General features: G+C 51.6%; 5 protein-coding genes across 5 annotated transcripts; all 5 read right to left on the bottom strand.

Moving 5' to 3' along the window:
• Positions 1-33: 33 nt before the first annotated feature.
• On the bottom strand, positions 34-3,951 carry YALI1_C10675g (uncharacterized protein; the record flags this gene model as incomplete). The annotated part of the gene is made up of 1 exon (XM_501579.3): positions 34-3,951. One exon carries the CDS (start codon positions 3,949-3,951, stop codon positions 34-36), a length of 3,918 nt encoding a protein of 1,305 aa, XP_501579.3.
• A 2,350-nt stretch (positions 3,952-6,301) lies between these two features.
• On the bottom strand, positions 6,302-10,204 carry YALI1_C10612t (uncharacterized protein; the record flags this gene model as incomplete). The annotated part of the gene is made up of 1 exon (XM_068282245.1): positions 6,302-10,204. The coding sequence occupies one exon, from the start codon at positions 10,202-10,204 to the stop codon at positions 6,302-6,304; it is 3,903 nt and encodes a 1,300-aa protein (XP_068138346.1).
• Positions 10,205-10,206: 2 nt separating this feature from the next.
• On the bottom strand, positions 10,207-12,351 carry YALI1_C10591t (uncharacterized protein; the record flags this gene model as incomplete). Its single annotated transcript, XM_068282244.1, has 1 exon — positions 10,207-12,351. The coding sequence occupies one exon, from the start codon at positions 12,349-12,351 to the stop codon at positions 10,207-10,209; it is 2,145 nt and encodes a 714-aa protein (XP_068138345.1).
• Positions 12,352-13,794: 1,443 nt separating this feature from the next.
• Positions 13,795-15,909, bottom strand: YALI1_C10555g (uncharacterized protein; the record flags this gene model as incomplete). The annotated part of the gene is made up of 1 exon (XM_501578.3): positions 13,795-15,909. One exon carries the CDS (start codon positions 15,907-15,909, stop codon positions 13,795-13,797), a length of 2,115 nt encoding a protein of 704 aa, XP_501578.2.
• A 1,875-nt stretch (positions 15,910-17,784) lies between these two features.
• YALI1_C10534g (uncharacterized protein) lies at positions 17,785-18,084 on the bottom strand (the record flags this gene model as incomplete). The annotated part of the gene is made up of 1 exon (XM_068282243.1): positions 17,785-18,084. One exon carries the CDS (start codon positions 18,082-18,084, stop codon positions 17,785-17,787), a length of 300 nt encoding a protein of 99 aa, XP_068138344.1.
• Between the last annotated feature and the right edge of the window lie 619 nt (positions 18,085-18,703).

Raw genomic sequence — 18,703 nt, 5'->3', positions numbered from 1 at the left:
AATTCAATAAATAATGCTATTGTTTTGTCAGCCCTAGGGCTCACTCTCCCCCTTCTTCTCCTCCTTGCGCTCACTCCTGCTGGTGGTTCTCTTATGGTGGGGAGTGGCGGCAAATTGGGGATTGACCTCGACAACAGAAAACTTTTTACCGTGCAAAGTAAAGTCCGAGCCTCTGATCAGCGACGACGATCGCTCAATGGACGGATTATCAGCTCGAACAGGCGAAACTTCCCGTCCGGGGGAATCTGAGCCGTTTCGAAGACCGGTTCGCAGCTTCCGAACACTCATGGACGGTTTGAGAGGACTATTCTCACCTGAACGGAGATCACCAGATGATCTGCTCAGAGATAAAGACCGAGACGCCTTTCTGGGCAGATCCAGCGACGACGACCTAGTATCACCATCAGACCGATCACTCGGGGCGGTGTCTCTCAGAATGCTTTCTCGAACCTCATAAAACCGATCCTGCTTGGAACCGTTAGAAACAGTGGGCTGAAGAGAAGAACGAGACGAGAGAGACGAATCCGGCCGAGGAATAGCTGTGGTAGTAGACAAAAAGCTGTTTCGACCACTCTTGACGGGTAGACACTCCTCAAAGCCCTCAAACTCGGCAGAGTCGATAGAGGGCTGCGAAGGAGATAAATCGACTCCCTGGGAAGGAGAAGAGAGAGCCTGTGAAGGCGAAAGAGACGAAATGAACGAGTCATTGGTTTGCTGGGACTCGTCCGAATCACCATCATCGTCCTCGCTACTGGTGGTTGTGATCTCCATCTTAGGGAAGCCAGACAAAACAGCCGAAGAAGAAGATGCAATTGACAGAGTGGTCGTGGTCGACTGAGTGGGCTCCAACTTGGTCTCTTCCATATCGGCCTCCTCGGCAGTCTCAGCACCGCCAGTCAACTGCCACTCCTGCTCCTCCTCCAGCTCCTTGGTCAACACTAGTCGGTAACTCTGGTACTTCGTCAAATCAAGCCACTGCCAGTCGAGTTTGGCAGACAACCGGGCAGCGCAGAAGTTGACATGGTATCGAGTTCGCTGTTGAATGGGGGCCATGAGTTTGAGATGCCGAGCATTACGGAGAAGCCCGTCCACCTCAATCTCTACGGCTCCAACCTTCTCTTCGAGTGTATGGAGGGCATCCACCATTGCCAGTCGTCGGGACGTATGAATGTCCTGTGACAAGGCAGCCGTCAAAGAGGAGTTCAACCCAGTACCAGGGTTGGGATTTATACTGTGGCTCGCAAAAGCAGCCGAGTAGTTGATCAAATGCGTCCACTCGGCTGTGTCAGTCTCGGAAGCCGCAGCGATCCACTCTTGACCCAAAGACTTTGCAGAAAGCACAAACGGGACCTTTCGTGAAGTCTTGGGAGGCGCGGAGGTGGATGAGTTCCGAAGAGCAACCATTCCGGTAGTGGAAAGAGTGATTGTGGGATGGAACTGGTCGTTGGCTGAAATCACGTGACGCCCAGCTTCCAGATCCTTCAAAATACTTTTGATCCACTGCGTCTCCTTAAAGAGATACAGTTGAGACGCAGTCAGAATAGCACCCCACTCCTTCCAAATCGACCGAGCGGTAGAAAGAACCCGCTTTTGCTCCTTTCGAAATAGAATACCAACCTTGGCGATCTTGATATCAATAACACCAGGGTCCGCCATAAGTGGGTTGTCAGTGGTATCCTGAGAAAGAAACGCTCCGGGACGAGACCGGGAAGATGTCAATTGGAGAGACGCACCGTTGCTAAAGGCGAGACGCACGGCATGGAAAGCATCACGTGACTCAGGGGCCTCATACGAGTAAGGGCAGTCCTGAGACAGGGCGTCATCCAGAGATGGTCTAATAGAGTCTAGCTTGCCCTCCAGAATCAGAGCATAGGGGTCAATCAGATTCTTGTCGCTTCGAATGTTGAACGACGACGTCTTCTTTTGCGCCACGAGTGTCTTCTTGTCGTGGCCAGGCTCCTCCTCGGTGTGTACAAACGGTGTGTATGTAATGTTGTCGTAGAAGCACTCCAGAATGTCTGGTGAAACACCTTCTGCAAATGTGTTGTTGATGTAGTCGCTCTTCTGCATCTTGTGCTTATTACTCTTGTTGAAGGAGTCCGTGTGCAGGATCATAAGAGAGAAAGCAACCACATAAGCCAGTTCAGCATCGGCATAAATACCTGGGTTACACTCGTCGTACCGGGTCGCAAACGCGTCCAGAATCCGGTCAATCTGCTGGGCCTCCTTGGGGAGCACCACATACATGAGAAACTTTCTCAGAGCCATGTCGATAGGATCCGTGGTGAAGTCAAACTCGGAAGAGTAAATAGCCATGCACTCGCGGTAAAAGTCTGAGTCGCGAGAGCACAGCAGAGCGGCCGTCTGGCCATGCATGTTGAGCTGTCGAATCGCGGCCATGTACTCCTTAGGCGTCCGGTCGTTGATAGGAGGTAGTTGGATGTCTTCCACGGACTCTCTAGGCGAGTAAGACGCTGACTTGGACGAATCAAGCACCTTCTCAGAGGTCGCACCGCTGGGAGGACCGCCACTAGTAGGCATGGTTTTGCTTCGAGGTCGGGAAGAAAAGGGCAGGTCCTGGAACGAGAGAGAGGGAGAGTTGGGGAAGGTGGAAGACGAGGGTGTCGTGAGGAACTGGTTGGAGGTCGATGAGGTCCCTGATGCTGCGGAGACTGCGGATACAGACTCCGATCTGGGTTTCTCCAGAGATTGGACTGAGGAGTCCAGGCCTCCAGAGCCGCCGACACTACCTCCACTACCGCCCTCCTTGTCGTCCTTTTCCTTCTGTGCCTCCTTCTGTGCCTCCTTCTGTCGTTCTTCCTTTTGGCGATCTCCTCTAATAGACTGGGAGGAAAGAGACCGGAATACTGGTGGTCTCGCGGGCTCCTCATCATCCGAGTTGAACAGCATGGACGCTGTTTTTCGACGGAATCGTGCGAAACCTGTGGGAGGAGGCGGGGGCATCAGCGATGAGCCATTACTGCTCAGGTTGGGGGTACTGGGTCGTCGGGTAGTAGTTTTCGTAGGTTCCTCCTCCAACAAAGCAGTAACAGACCCTGTACTACTTCGCGTGGGCGGTGCACTATGAACAGTAGGACCACCCAGTACGCCACCACTGTGGTTGCTGGCTCCAGTACTTGTTGCGCTGGCTCCTCCGCTTCCTCCTGTGCTGTGCGCACCCATGGTCTTCAGGGACTGACTCCATTGGGCGTAGTTGTGTGCACCCAACTGGGCCATTGAGCCGGTGGCAGAGCTCACGCTAACACCTCGTCGGTGACTGCTTTCCGAGTCATTGTCGCTGTCCGTGTCTGATAGTAGTGAGCTGCCTCCAGCCTGCAGGGTTGGAATCGGTGGCAGTTGTGTGCCCGCTGCAGCTGTCGATGGCGGCGATTGTGTCGTGGGTGGCGTTGGTTGTTGTGTTTGAGTCGAAGTCTGTGTCGGGGTCTGGGATCTGGACGGTGTGCCGGAGCCTTCCTCCTTGTCCTTTCTGAACTTGGCAAAGCCCAGCAGAGATGCCACGGTGGAGGACGAGTTGGACCTGAATTGTAGGCGGCCACGTGGTCCGTCGGCGTCCTTCTTTTTGTTGAATCCTAGCGAAAACGACCGCTCCCGGTCCTTGTCCTTGGAGTCTTTCTCCTTAGTCTCTTCCGGAGCAGCCTTACTGGGACTCACGGTCCGTCTCAAAGTGTGGCCCAAGTTGGTGAGTGTGGATGTCGAAGTAGTTCTGCTGGCGCTGGCACTGCGACGGCCGTCCGGAGACGTCAGAGAGATGGTCGGAACCGCGACATTGACCTCGTCGGTGTTACTTCTGCTCAGCTTGTCCTTGTCCGACTCCTTGAACAGCACCGTGGTAGGCGCGAGCGTGTCGTGCGACGGGCTGCGACGGCGGTCCGAGTCGTCCGACCGGGTCGGCGAAGCCATGACCGATTTTTTCCTCCGTATCAGAGGCATTCCTCGAGTTTTGTGGTGAACAGAAAGTCTGAAGACTCGAAGTTTAGATGGTATACAACCTGACTTGTCTCTCCCCGATGTTAACCTTCGGAGGGGGTGTATGGAACTCTAACCGTGCCAACTAACACGCTGTATGAGACGGGAGGTACCAACAAGAGAAACAGTTGGAGGTATATATATCCGTCCAACCGTTCTTGTGTCTGTGTCGGGACCATGTCTTCACAAACACCGAGACGCGCCCCAACCACCGCGCACACCCGCTGCTACTGTAGCTCTGTTACGTGGCACTTTTGACGTATGCGCGCCAGTCATCTTGTACACTATGGCTCCCACTTTGGTGTAACGCGTGCGTGCACGACTGTAGAAAATACCACGGAGGTGCCAAAGGAAAACGCCTCAGAGCAGACTTGGATCGGATAAAAGCCGAGTGTGAGGCGTAACAGTAGCTCCAGTCGTAGCTGATGACTAATAAACTCCCTACTGATTGCCACTCCACCCGCTAAAGCCTAGATATTCGGATTCGGATATAAATAGACGCCCACAGTCGTACCGTGATCCGGCTCGAAAAAGAAACTTGATACAGTCAACAGTCAACATGACTTGTTTAGCTATGAGCAAGCGACAAGCGACTGGAATAAGCCGCCGATAAGAGGGAAAGAGAGTAACGTGTCTGCTGTCAGAATAGTCCTATCTAGTATATTTCTTTAGCTCCTGCCTTCCCCTTCCACCTGTAGTAGGCCATCTTTACCTCCCAAAATCCGAACCGAGGATGCATGCATCAGCAGACGGGGTTGAAAAAAGTAGGGCCGGAAAAAACAGGCTCGAAAAAGCAACCAGCAGGTGTGTGTGTGTGTGTGATGGAGACTTGGGTAAAGACGGATCTAAAACTCTGCTGACAAATCTCCTATTGTGTATATTCTTTGCTCCCCCCCTCCCCCCACAACACGTCCACGTGTCCTTCTACGACCCCATTTTCTTGCACCTACCTCATTTGATGTGCGGTAATAGACAAGACCAAGGGTGGCAGAAAGCCCTCCTCAAAAGCGGGAAGCAGCTAGCGTAAAGGGCAGCTGAAGATGTCGTTTCAATCAGCTCGACGGGCTCCACGTAATGCGCCTGTCAAAATGGCGAAATTTCCACTTTTTCGAACGTTCACCTCGTACTTTTCGCCCGCCCGTTGCTGGCTGGTCTATCCACCCCATTATGAAACACCCGCATAAAAAGCTTTTTCTGGAATACCCCAACGGCGCAAAGTGCATATTTCCATGGCTAAAATATGAGCTTGTTTGTTGGGGGGCAGCGGCACCATTCGAAATTACCAAGAGATAGACCAGACCAAACTACAAGTATAGCCACCCAACGTGAGTCGGACACGGGGCACAGGTAAGCTGATACGTCCGATCACGTGACGGGCGATCGGTCGAGCGATCTCAGCCTTTCTTCGTGTCTTCACATAGCCCTTTTTACACTGCCTCCATCGGGTCTTGTACCAGTAACTCGTACGTCATCACGCCTTATCAAAAGTGCAACGTCTCCAACCACTCTAATTCAAGCAGCCATGGCGTCGGAGAAAGAAGAGAAAAAAAATCAGACAGAGCAGCTTTATGTAAGGGGCTACGCACATGTAGCAATTGCGCCTAATTGGGCGTGTCTAGGGCGCAAAGGAGATGAGGTTGGAGACACGGTCAGATGTGAGACGAAGACTTTGTAGGTTGCTGTTTGAACGGTATTTGCACTATGGTTGGGTGTAAACAGAGTGATCACAGGGTCGTACAATGGAGATCAACACGGTGACGAGTTATGGCTCCAAGTATGATACCGGAACTTGTACCAGAGCTCATGATATTGAATGCTCATGTGCAGTGTGCAGTTGCGGCATTTAGAAATGTATATGCCCCAGTGGTGCGATTACCGGGAACTCATGCTTGTATCTTTTTTTTTTTTCTGCATATACATTCATTTAATTATAACTTTGCCGTGAAAGAATAACCTTTGAAATGAATGTACGCTTACACGAATATTACTAATTAAACACGTTTAGTGTCATGGTCCAACTTGGCACGTACCTATTTCCAGTAAAAAAATCATAAAAAAACCTGGTTCAGTCCGTGTTGTATGTTGGTCCACATAGCTTCGCGTGTTTGTTCGTTCATCGGGAAAACGCCACTCCAGTCTCCAGTTCTCTAATCTCAATCCTTCCATTGCCCTCTTCATTTGCATTGCCTTTGAAAACTTCTCCTTGTGGTTCTTCTTCGTCATTGGTTTGGTTCTGCGTCCCCTGTGGTGACTACGCGCCCTGCTACGCTGTTCTCTCGGTGGCCTCGGCCGCCTTTTACGCTTGCTACTGTGTCTACTCTCGCTCATCGTGAAGTGCTGGCGGTTGTCCATCGTAGAAACACATCTGGGCTTCCTTCAGGAATTGAAGCAAACCCTGTTGGACATGTCCCAGGGTGGCGTCGTCCCCTGAGTACCGGAGGGATCTCTCCATCTTCCAGATCCCATAAGCCAATTCCCGCAGATATTTGCGTGTCTTGACTTGTTGATGTTTCCGGGGGGCGTCACTGTTCACATGCCCTGGGAAAGAGGGGAGTACTCCACATTTCGACTCGGTAAAGATCCAGTCCTTTAGAGAGTCCACTGACGGAATCTTCATCCTGGTCAACATGGAAAGAAGAACTTCGCACTTGCAGAAGATATGCTCGTGCAGATCCTGAATGATGGCCTTATCACAGAGCCCGCATCCTGGATTCTTCTTGGTGAAAACGTGGTCGTCAGGGTATCTCCATTTCACGAGCGGAAGTCGAGATATCCGCATGAGGTGAAGAACTTGTGCTTTGTTGGCGTCGGCGATGTAGTGTTTTCGAAGGTCATGCATTACCTCCTGCCAGACCATGTCGTCAGAGATGCCCCCGTAGTCGCTTCGTTGAGTCCACTTCTTCGGTCGTGCAAGTGTGTGTGGGAAGTTTGGCAAGTCGGGAGACGAGGTCTTGTGAAACATGAAGTTCTCTAGAGTAAGTGGTCCCATGCTCCACCGGAGGTGGTCGATTTCCGCTGTGGACACCATTCTGACCGGATGGTATCGTCTCGCGGCTGCGATGTCGACGTGTGCTTCCCGGAAAGATTCTGCTGCTCTCACGTTCACCTGGTTTCGTTCCCAGATTCTGTGATTAACTGTGTCTGTTGTAGAGGGCTCGTGATCTTCTCGAGGGTTGGCATGTTCCGCGGTGAGGGGCTTGTTGAGCTCGAAAGAAGCTCTGATTGCGTCTCGCATGGTGGGGGAGGCTGCGTAGCCCCAAGCTTGGCCTGTCGGAAAGCGGCAGTCGACGCGCTGGTGTGGCTTTTCCTGTGTGAGACTGTGAGTTCTGCTGTAGAACTGGAAGGTGCAGTCCCAAAGGGCCGGCGATGAGCCATGGAAGAACCTGTAAGCCCGAGCGGCCTTCAGGCACACCATGAAACGTCCCATGTCCCGCAGGTTCAGTCCTCCTCTGCCTACCGGAGTTTGGATGAAACCATTGCTGAAGGTTTTGCGTGTTTTGTCGGGTGATAATTTGTTGATCTTGTCGCACGCTAGTTCGTTCAGCTCTCGGATGAAGGTGTTGTCGATCTGGCTGACGTAGGGTCCAAGGAAATTCAGTTTCGAGAAGAAGTAGATGTTGATCATCCACGCCTTGCTGTAATAGGGGAGACCCCATAGTGAAAGGCGTCGCAGCGACTCCTTGAGGTCCTCCTTGATCTGAGCGTAGTGCGTGTCCAACCTTTCGCGATTTCCGAAGTGTACTCCGAGGTACCGGAAAATGTTGTCAGATGTCCGGAGCGTCGGGGCCTGTCGTGTGTTGTTGTCGGTTGGCCAGGTGGCGTCAATTGTTCGCTGCCATTCTGCGTCAATAAAGGTTAGTGGAACAAAACAATCGGGGGGGCCGATCTTCTGAAGCACCGTCTTTGACGGGTTTAGTGTGAGGCCTGAGACCCGTTGGAAGAGGCAGAGCACTCTACCAACCGTGGCCACGTCCTGGATGTTGTTGAGGAACACCGCTATGTCGTCCGCGAAAGCCGACACCTTCATGTGTCCAGCTGCCACTGCCTCCGGGTGAGTAGGGGGTTGTGGCGGCCTGTGCCCAGTGGTGTGGTGGTGGGATAGTGGCAGGCCTGGGGCCAGTCCAAACATCTCTCGGTCCAGACGACGCACAAGTGCGTCTACTGCGATGATGAAGAGGGTTGGAGAGAGAGGGCATCCTTGTCTCACTCCGATCTTGATGCGGACTGGGCGAGATAGGACACCTCTGATGTTGATTCTCGTTACTGCGTTCTGTTGTACAGCTAGGATACGGTTGATCATCAGTTCCGAGACACCCACATTTCGAAGCGTCTTTATCACCCAACTCTGGCTGATAGTGTCGTAGGCTTTCCGGAAGTCCAGTGATCCTACGACCCAACCCATGTTCAGCTGGGAGTAGGCGTTGCAAAAATGATCCATGGTGTCGAGATTGTTAGTGATGTGTCGACCCGGTACGAAACCGTTTTGGGCGCCGTGAATGCTGTCCGGAAGAATGTTCTGGATGGCTTTGTTAATGAGCTGTGTGTAGATCTTCACCTCTGTGTTGATCAAAGAAATAGGCCTGTAGTTGGAGATGTCGGCCTGATCTCCCGACTTGTACAGTAGTTTGATGATAGCGGTGTTGCGTTCGGTGCTGATGGGCGAGTCGGCTCCAGCTTCGTTGTAGACGTCCGTCATCAAGTCCCCCAGCTCATCCCAGCAGTCGCGGTAGAACCTGTACGGGATGCCGTCTGGCCCTGGCGCGCTGTTGTGCGTAGACGCCTTGATGGTATCGAAGATCTCCTCCTTGGTAAAAGACGAGTCCAGGCTTGGGTTAGCTGTATTCACCCTCCGGGTTTCTTCGGGGAAGAGGTCTAAAAAGGCGCTGTCGTCGGTGTCGTTGATATCGGCAGCTCTGTCGAAGATGTTGTCAAAGTATCGAGCTGAGATGTCGCAGAGAGAGGAGGTGTCGGTCTTCACTCGGCCTTGGTGGTTCCGTAGGGAGTGGATCTCCATCTGTTGCTTGGATTGTTCGACCCGAGCATGGAGCATCGGGTATGGCTCGTTAGCTGGGTAGGCTTGCCAGTCTGAGGCTGTTGCCATGAGGGCCTCGCGGCGTCTGTTGTCTGGGTGGTTGGAATCTCGAAGTGCGCGGTTTTTGGCTTCCTGTTGGATGGTGACCTTAATGTTTTCTTTCAGGCATTGCAGCTTCAGGCTGGGCTTCAAAGGACCATATCGCTTCAGAATGGATTTGACGTGGAACTTGAGCCAAGCAATGTACTCTGTATCAAAAACCCACCAGGGCATCCTCCAGGTGCCTGGGCCTCTGTCTTGTCGCTGGGTGAGGTTGCCAAAGTTAAAGACGAATTGGACCGCGTGGTGAGAGGACTTCGTGATGTTGTGACCCTGCTTGTTGGTTACCAGTTGTGTGGATTTGATCCACTGTGAGAGTGTCGAAGAGATGTGCAGCTGATCCAGGCGCCTGCCAGCTCCGCGGCTGTTGTTGGTGTGAGTGTAGAGGCCTTTTCTGTGTTTGCTGATTAGAGTGTAGGTGTCTAGTAAGTCCCAGTTAGCTAAGAAGTCCTTAAGGTGAGTCGTCACTTTTTCGCCAATCCTGCCGTCGTTGGAGGCGACCGCGTTCCAATCGCCTGCCGCTATCAGGGGGTATTGGCAGGGATGGAGGCGTAGATAGTCGTCTAGTGACTGGTAGAACTGCCGGTTAGTGAAGGGGGAGGCTCCCTGCTCGTTTGGTGCGTATACGTTGATCAGCGATAGGTGTCTGTCGGTGCCTTTGATGTGCACGTCGGCCAAACACAGTCTGTTGTCTAGGGCTGGGAAGTATTCAAAAACTGTTGTAAAGTTTGTGATGGTGACGTTGTCGGAATAGACTAGCCCCACGCCGACGCTTCTATTAGAAACACCAGCTGTGGAGCCGAGGAGGGTGTAGTGTCTGCCCCCCGGGTAGGGCGAGTTTGAAATGATTTGTTGAGCGGTTTGTAGGGAGGAGTCCACCCAGTTCGTCTCTTGAAGAAGGACGAGATCGGGGTAGTGAGTAGTTCGAATAATGTTTACAATGGTGTCGGGTAATCGGTTAAGCGCTTCCGCCATCTTAAAACCGCCGATGTTAGCCGTGATGACTTTAACATTCGGAGATTTCATTTTGGCCTGGGTGCTCTTACATGGGGCTTTAGAAGGGGTGGTAGTAGAGGTGAAAGACATGCTTACTGGTTCTGCCCCGGTCGGAGCATTGTGTCCACCTCATGGAGAGTGGTCACCCTAGGGGGGTTCGGGGGACTGTTCGGGGGTTCTACAATCTCGTCTACCGAGCTGAGTGTCGCACCGTCGTGGAAAACTTTGAAGTGGCATGTAGACAGGAATGTCGGGCACCTCCCGTCAATGAACTTTGCTACCTCCTGAGAAGGCAGCCAGCAGAGTCTGTTCTCCGACCTGTCCGGGTTCAGGATTTGCACCGGAACCTCGCTCGAGGCGGTCTGGAAGACCGCAATGTGCTTCTTGCCGAGCGTGGTGTGAGAGGGCTCGCCAGAGAAACTGGAGGTGGTGTGCCCTCCTCGGGGTCGGCCCTCGTGGATACTTCCGGGGGGGGGTTGTGTTTGGTTGGTCGTGTTGGGACTGGTGTGGTCGTGGGGAAGGCCGTTGTTGGTGGCCTCGGTGTTAAGCGGGGTAGCGGGGGGAAGAAACTGGGTGACATCAGGGGCTACTTCAGGGTGAGCAAGTGCGTCAGGCTGGGTGTCAAAGCCGTTCATGGATACGTCAGCCTGTTCCGTTTCCTGGTCGTCGGGAACTGTGTCTTCCTCGGAGGCGGGGATGTTGATGGGTAGATTCTGAGTTCCATGCTGCTGGTTCGTAGAGGGCAGCTGGTTAGTTTGCTCGGTCTCTTCGGGTGTGTCCTCTCCGGTTTTGTCGCTCAAGACTTCAAAGTTGTAGTAAGATCGGAGGGGCTTCTGACCGGTGGGTTGGGGGGACGTGTCTCGAGTCCGTCTATGTCTAGGGGACTTAGTGCCGACGGTCTCCCACTGGTGAGTAGCAGGCGTGTGGTGGAACTTGCGAGTTTGGACCGGGGGCTCCACGGTGGATGGGGCATGGATGGAAGCAAGGGCTTTACCTCTCTGTGGGAGGGTACCCTGGTGAGCGCGGGTGCGGAAGATCTTGGGAGTGACCATGTCTTTCTCGGGGCAGGCCTCCCGGATGTGCTTAGTGCTCTTGCACTTAACACAGATGTTATCGCCGTTGGCGAAGTGCATCTTGATCAACTTTGAGCCGGTAAGCCTAGCCTTGGTGGGATCCAGGTTGACGAAGAAGTCGGGGATGGTCTGGGGCAGGGTGGAGCCTAGGAGAGCACGAACTGCGATCACAGGACCCGAGATGTTCTGATGGTTGGCAGAGGTCATCAGAAGGGTGCCACTCAAGAGGGAGGAACCTGGAATGGCCTGATCAATGTCTACGTCGAACTGGTTGAGAATAGCGTTGAGGTGGATCTTGAAAGCATCCTCCGTCTGACGCTCCATCTTCATGTACGAGGGTAGGTTGAAGTAGTAAAGTACTCTTCGTCCAGCAGGGTTAGCCGAGCCCTTCCTCATGATGCGATAATCTTGAGTATTGGCCTCAACAATGAGACTAACTGTCTCCAGAATGACAGCCATTCGTTGTTCGTGGGGGTCAGTGAGGGCGTCCGACGTCAGGTAGTGCCAACCATTTCCCACTTGGTAGCAGTCTTCAGGGTCCTGTTCTAAGTTAATCTGGTCGATCAGGTGGGGGACGATGTCTAGGTTGTGCCTGGACAGGTCAAACTCCGCCAGACCAACCTGACCCTTGATCTCGTCGAACTTTTCGATGACGCCCTCGAGGACACTGATGGTGTCCTTCTCGTCGACTTCAGCGGCGTTATCGAGGTGCTCGAGGAACATGGAGATAGGAAGATTCCAATCAGGGGTGGCGGAGCGGTCAAGAGCTCTTCGGAAGAAGTTTTCCTTGCTGGCTACATAGGACACGTTGAAACGGCCGGAGGTATGCCTACCATTCGGCGCCGCAAGGGGCTCCGAAATTCGCTCCTTGTTGAGGTTGAATTTGAGTGTGGAGGGGTTCGATGTCAGGAGAGCCTTGACTTCGGCCTTGCTCTTCCAGGCGTTGAGGGTGATATTGTTGTCGTTTTTTTTGTCGTTTTTGTCGTTTTTGTCGTTTTTTTTGTTGTTTTCATCGTTTTTGTCGTTTTTTTGGATTTTTTCAATGTCGGTTTGGTTGGGGGTTTCGGTTGAGGTGGCTCCATCACCTCGCGATAAATCAGGAGGTGGGGGGTTCGGAGCGCCCAAGGAGTTACCCGCCGAAGCTTGGGCTTGCGCTGTTTCCATGGTGAACGTTTTTTCTGGTCGCGCTCGATTAATAGCCTCTTGATGAACGAACAAACAACGCGAAGCTATGTCTATCTATAGCTCTTGCTATATTGTCATATTCTACTGGAACAGTATATACAGTTGACATCTCATTCATACTATAAACAGCCTCTTCCCACCCAAAAGGGCATCCAGGTCCCAAAGGTCCCACATTATGCTCCGGTGGGGGAAGGTAAAAGTGAGCCGCACAGTAGAATATGACATCCAAGAGCGGTGTATTTCGACACGGAGAAGAGAGGAGATTCTGAAAAGTGCAAATTGTGCGAAATTTCCGGGTTAGTTGATTTACTTCCCCAGACCGTTCTCTCAGGGAGTGGTAGGGCTGCTGAACCAAAGGTTTTTCGTGTATGTTAGCGTACGAGTACGAATACGAATACCGGCTGACACTGTCACGCGCAAACGACGAGTACGAATACCGGCAAGATCAATGATCAGTATGTACAATACTCGTACGAATACGAATACCTGTCGGTACCCTTTCGAATCATGTGACTGTGGATCTGCTACCTGGATTCAGTCTCCTACAGCAACTTGTAGTGACCATGACTTGACTTGAGCTGAACTGACTCTGGTACTTGTAGCTGACACTGTCACGCGCAAACGACGAATACGGGTCCTAGTCCCCAATACAAGGCACCCAAAGTTCTCTAGTGTGGGGCATCAACCGAGGTAGGCGTAGACGTGTCTGAGACAAGATATTTAAACCATGAGGGGATTCTACACCGAGTGTTTGATTGTATAGTGTCAAGGACTGCCAGACGTGCTGGTCACTGTTTGATCCGTTAATGTACATGTGCAGTATGTACATACATGTGTGAGTAGATGATCATCTTCACACCGGTCGCGTTTGCGCTCCAACCCCCCTTCGATGATCCCACCCATTGCACCCTGGTCAATCTGAGACATGCCAATCAGATACGCGGGGTAAATTAGTTTCACGGTACAGTTCTTGGTTCTTGTGAAAAAGGTGCTTGTTGAGAGACATGAGGGTCTTGGGATAGTGGGGCCAGGTACTCGAACTTGTAAACTGTGGACAATGATTGGTTTTTGGTTGTATGACTCTGGCACCAAAGACTGTCTCACATCAACACGGGAGGCACCAACCGGGAGGCACCAACCGCCGTTTCTTCTTGCAGTCAGTTTTTACAGAACTGAAACAACAACAAAAGAACCTCTTCTTTCCATATTCAGGGCTCTTGCAACATGACAAACTGTACTACTTGTAGCTGATGCTCTTGCGAACACACATCAAGACTCAAGGCAGCCCTACACACCCACTGTACGAGTAGTGCGCTGTCGCTGATTGTTTCTACGGACCTACTTCAATATCTTCTACACCTCTACAATATCGATAACGCTTTGCTCATATTCATATCTAATCATCTCATTATGCTATATACATTAGTCAACCTCCTCCATAACACTGGCAGAGTTGTCCTCAGTGCTGGGGGTGGGCTCGGCAAAAGCCTCGTGCTCAGCCTCGTCAATGTTGAGACCGAGAGAAATGAGTCGGTTGATTCGAGAAGCAAAGCTGGCGGGCTCATCAAGAGTGAAGCCGGAGGTCAGCAGAGCAGTCTCGTACAGAAGAGTGGTGAGGTCCTTGACAGTTCGGTCCTCAGCACCATCGGCCTCAACCTTGTTCTTGAGCTCCTTGATGATAGGAGACTTGGGAGAAATCTCAAAGGTCTTCTTGGAGGCCATGTAGGCAGACATGGAGGTGTCTCGCAGAGCCTGGGCTCGCATGATTCGCTCCATGTTAGCGGACCAGCCAAACTGGCCGGTCCGGATGGCAGCAGGAGCGTCGACAAGCTTGTGGGACACAACAACCTTCTCGACCTGGTCGCCAAGAATCTCCTTGAGGGCGGCGGCAAGGGGCTCGAACTCCTTGTCCTCAGCCTCTCGCTGCTTCTTCTCCTCCTCGGTCTCCTCAAGCTCGAAGTCCTTGGTGATATCAACCAGCTTTCGGTTATCAAACTCCTTGAGCTGGGCCATGGCGTACTCGTCAATGGGGTCAACCATGTACAGAACCTCAAAGTTCTTGGCCTTGAGGGCGTCGAGGAAGGGAGACTTCTCAACGGACTTGATGGACTCACCGGTGATGAAGTAAATGTTCTTCTGGTGCTCGGGCATTCGGGTGATGTAGTCCTCGAAGGAGGTAAGCTCGTCGGAAGACTTGGTGGAGTTGTATCGCAGGAGCTTGGCAAGAGCCTGTCGGTTCTGGGAGTCCTCGTGGACACCGAGCTTGAGGTTCTTGGAGAAGGCAGTGTAGAACTTGTCGAACTGCTCTCGGTCCTCAGCAATCTCGTTGAAGGCCTCAATCAGCTTCTTGACAATGTTCTTTCGGATGACCTTCAGAATCTTGTTCTGCTGCAGAACCTCTCGGGACAGGTTAAGAGGCAGGTCCTCGGAGTCAACAACACCCTTGACGAAGCCCATCCACTCGGGGATCAGCTCCTCAGCGTCATCAGTGATGAAGACACGCTTGACGTAAAGCTTGATGTTAGACTTCTTCTTCTTGGACTCAAAGAGATCGAAGGGAGCTCGCTTGGGAATGAAGAGAATGGCTCGGAACTCGAGCTGACCCTCGACGGAGAAGTGCTTGACAGCAAGGTGGTCCTCCCAGTCGTTAGAGATAGACTTGTAGAAGGCAGCGTACTCCTCGGGCTTGACCTCAGCGGGGTTTCGGGTCCACAGAGGCTTAACCTTGTTAAGCTCCTCGTTCTCGGTGACCATCTCCTTGATCTTCTGGGGCTTCTCGTCCTTGGCGTCCTCGTCCTTGACCTCCTCAATCTTGGGGTTCTTATCGTCGGAGTCGGCATCGAGCTCCTTCTCAACCTTGTCGGCAGAGGGGGCATCGACCTCAACCTCCTTGGTGACAACAAGCTGGATGGGGTAAGAGACAAACTCGGAGTGTCGCTTGACAACATCCTTGATTCGCTTCTCCTCAAGGTACTCGAGCTGGTCCTCCTTCATGAAGAGTCGCAGAACGGTACCTCGGCCGATTCGCTCGTTGACGGTGTCGAGAGTGATGGTGAACTTACCACCGGCGGAAGACTCCCAGATGTACTGCTCGTCGTCGTTGTGCTTGGTGATGACCTGGACTCGGTCAGCAACCAGGAAAAGAGAGTAGAAACCAACACCAAACTGACCAATCATGGACACGTCGGCGCCAGCGGAGAGAGCCTCCATGAAGGACTTGGTGCCGGACTTGGCAATTGTACCCAGGTTGTTGACGAGATCAGCCTTAGTCATACCGATACCGGTATCTCGGATCTCAAAGGTCTTGAGGCCCTTGTTGGGGGTGAGTCGGATGAAGAGCTCGGGCTCGGTCTCCAGCTGCTTGGGGTCGGACAGGGCCTGGTATCGGATCTTGTCCAGAGCATCGGAAGCGTTGGAAATGAGCTCTCGCAGGAAAATCTCCTTGTTGGAGTAGACGGTGTTGATGATGAGAGACATCAGCTGAGAGATCTCAGCTGTGAACTCATAGGATTCGGACTTTTTGTCGGCGTCTGACATTGTGGATTGTGTAATGTAGAGTTGCTTGGAAAAGAAGAGGCAAATAAGGTGGGTTGTCCTGGGTTATATAAATATTCAAAGTGTCTGCATTAAGGTTGAAAGAAAAGAATCTTTTGGAACGTTCTGGTGTGGGATGGAAATGGGGCATCCGTTCAGGACGTTGATGCAGGCTGAAATATGGCCAACTGGCCCCGCCGTCTTTTTCAATTGCCTTCCAGTTACGTTTCTACGTCTCCACTTGTTCCCCATCGCCTGTTTTGGCCCTTCTATACCGACCTTCATTTCCTCCCGCCTGCTGCCTTCCTGCCTACAACTCCACACCTTAGACCTTCCACCTCACACTCCCACTCACACTTGTCGTCATCGAAGCTTTTTTTGCCATCGAACCTTCCAGAAGATGTGAGGGGCATGCTCCGAGTCCGCCACCAGAACAAGTGCCAGAAACAGATATTTTGACGGAGCAAATGACTCAATTGCCACCGTTGCAAAAGTTCGTCGCACAGACAACGGGCATTGAGTGCAAGGTGGCACAAACACACGGCTCTCCCGCGTCCACTTGCTACCAGGTAACTATCGATTACGATCGTCTGAGACAAAGGCGTATGAGGCGGACGTGCACAACCACCTGCTGAGCAAACGGTGGTTGAGACGGTCAAGCACAGAATGGGGGTTTCTAAGAGTGTTTAGTAGATCGTGTATACACTAGAACAGTCCTAAAACGCCTCAGATTTCCATCTGTACGCCCATTTTACGCCCATCATTCACGTTGGCACGCCTCAGATCAAGACAATTGAGGGCATCAGAAACTAACTCGTATTGCAGCTCACATGCACAACTTGTTCTACACCCTTCCAGTAGGTTCGGTGGAGGTGATGTGGAGACGAGAGGGCCATTGGAATGCAGCGGACCATTGTTCTGGGAGAGAGGCGGAAACCTCTAGAATGCAGAGGCAATTAACTACCAACCGAGAAATTAACGGAGCAAGTTGGTCAGAAGTGGGTCCGACGCAAGTGTGCTGTCACATGTCCATACTTATCCAGACTCAATTGAGCCCTGATGAGCGTGAAAACGATGATTATCACCTGGTGGTCGATGATCTGATCTATGGGTTGGGTTTCATCGCCGAATCTGGGCCAGCTACGCACTTGAGTCGTGTTTTGTGAGTCATGTTGGGTGTTTCATATGCTGTCGAGTTATGCTGGAAAAACCGAATGTGTATGGGACAAGAGAGGGAGGTCAGTGAAAACACCACACTTGACGAAACCAAACGTTGAAGGTCCACTTACAAGTACAGTACAGTACAGTACAGTACAATACCATACTTACAGCCAGACTTCCACTCTCCAGCAGTCGTATGGAATACTCTCCCAGGAACCAATACTCATCGAAACAAACTTCACAGCTGTGAGTCCAGCTACGAAATGTGCAATCCTCCCATACTTGTAAGAAGAGACAGTGCCTGTACTAACCAGATGTTCTCAGATCAAAGGAATCTCTCGGCTCTCTCTTTTTGAGACATCCAGGTCGGGAAAAGTCACTCCACCCTCATCTCTTCCGTCTCATACAAACAGAAGCGTCTTGTATAAGAAGCATCAGCTCCTCATGATACGTTTCCTCCACCCCAGCAAAATTGACCATACCGGGCTCCATTTCCGTAATCGCGTTTGCTGAGAATTTCCTGACCTTGTCGTTCTTGGCCTCGTCGGAATTTCGCCAGATACACCTTGCTTCCCCGAACTCGTGAGACTCTTCAGATATCTAATAATGCTCTTCCGACACTCCTCCGCCAGCTTCACAAGCTCAGGTAACTCGTATGTCTGGGTCACTACAAGCAGTTCTGAGACGTCTTTGACAGACATGACAGACATGACAGACTTATCCAACTTCTCTCCGTAGAGATACTTGATCATCTATGCACCCAACAGTTGACTTCGGAAGATCCAATTCAAGCTGGCTGGCGGACGACTCTTTCATGTTAGCGTCCCGCATGGCCTTGAAGAAGGACCATGTAGAGAATAGGACAGCTTTGTGGACGCCGATCTTTCCTCCATCAAAACACCTGATGCTAAAATCAGACGGATGGCTATACTTGAGTTTGTGGAGTCCGTATCGATTCAAACTGGTTTGATCATACAAGAATTTGGTCAATGAGACAGGCATGGCTCCAACCACCATCGAGTATACATAAGAGGGTGTCTGAACCGCTCTATAGTACGTAGATGTCAGGGTCAATAGCCAAGCTCTTGTATGGCTCCACTGCTATTATGGAGTCTTCACTCTTGTGCATAATTCTATACTTGATTCGTAGTAGATGGCATGAGTTTCAGTTGATCCAGAGCATTGGGATCACTAGAGAGATTGTCGTAAATGATACTGTACTTTATACTGCTTCATAGCCCCCAACCTCGTATTAATACTTCTCATTCTGTCTGGCGACATGGTCAAAAACTCGTCTTGGTGCAAAACCTCGATTCCATAGTTTCCCTCGTCCTCCTCCTCGTTCATGTTGGTGTACAAAACTGGCAAAAAATCCGGGGTAAAAACAAGACGTTCAGAGTGGTGTCGAACAAATTCAGATGGTGCCAAACGAGCTAGTAATTGTGCTTGTACTTGTCATGACGGAAGGGCAGCAGGCATGTTAATCTGTTCCTAGGAATACTGGAACATAACCCTTTGCCGTGCAATTACAACCTGTTCGAGATACTCTTCAGATCTATTTGAACAAGTGATCTACAGTACATACTAATGTAGTCGTTACATCCTACCCTTGAAACAAATACACTGGGGTTAGAGC

This window comes from Yarrowia lipolytica, chromosome 1C, assembly GCF_001761485.1.
Source record: "Yarrowia lipolytica chromosome 1C, complete sequence".
NCBI classification, from domain to species: domain Eukaryota; kingdom Fungi; phylum Ascomycota; class Dipodascomycetes; order Dipodascales; genus Yarrowia; species Yarrowia lipolytica.
Note: the sequence above shows the minus strand (reverse complement) of the source record. Positions and strands in the feature narration are given on the sequence as shown.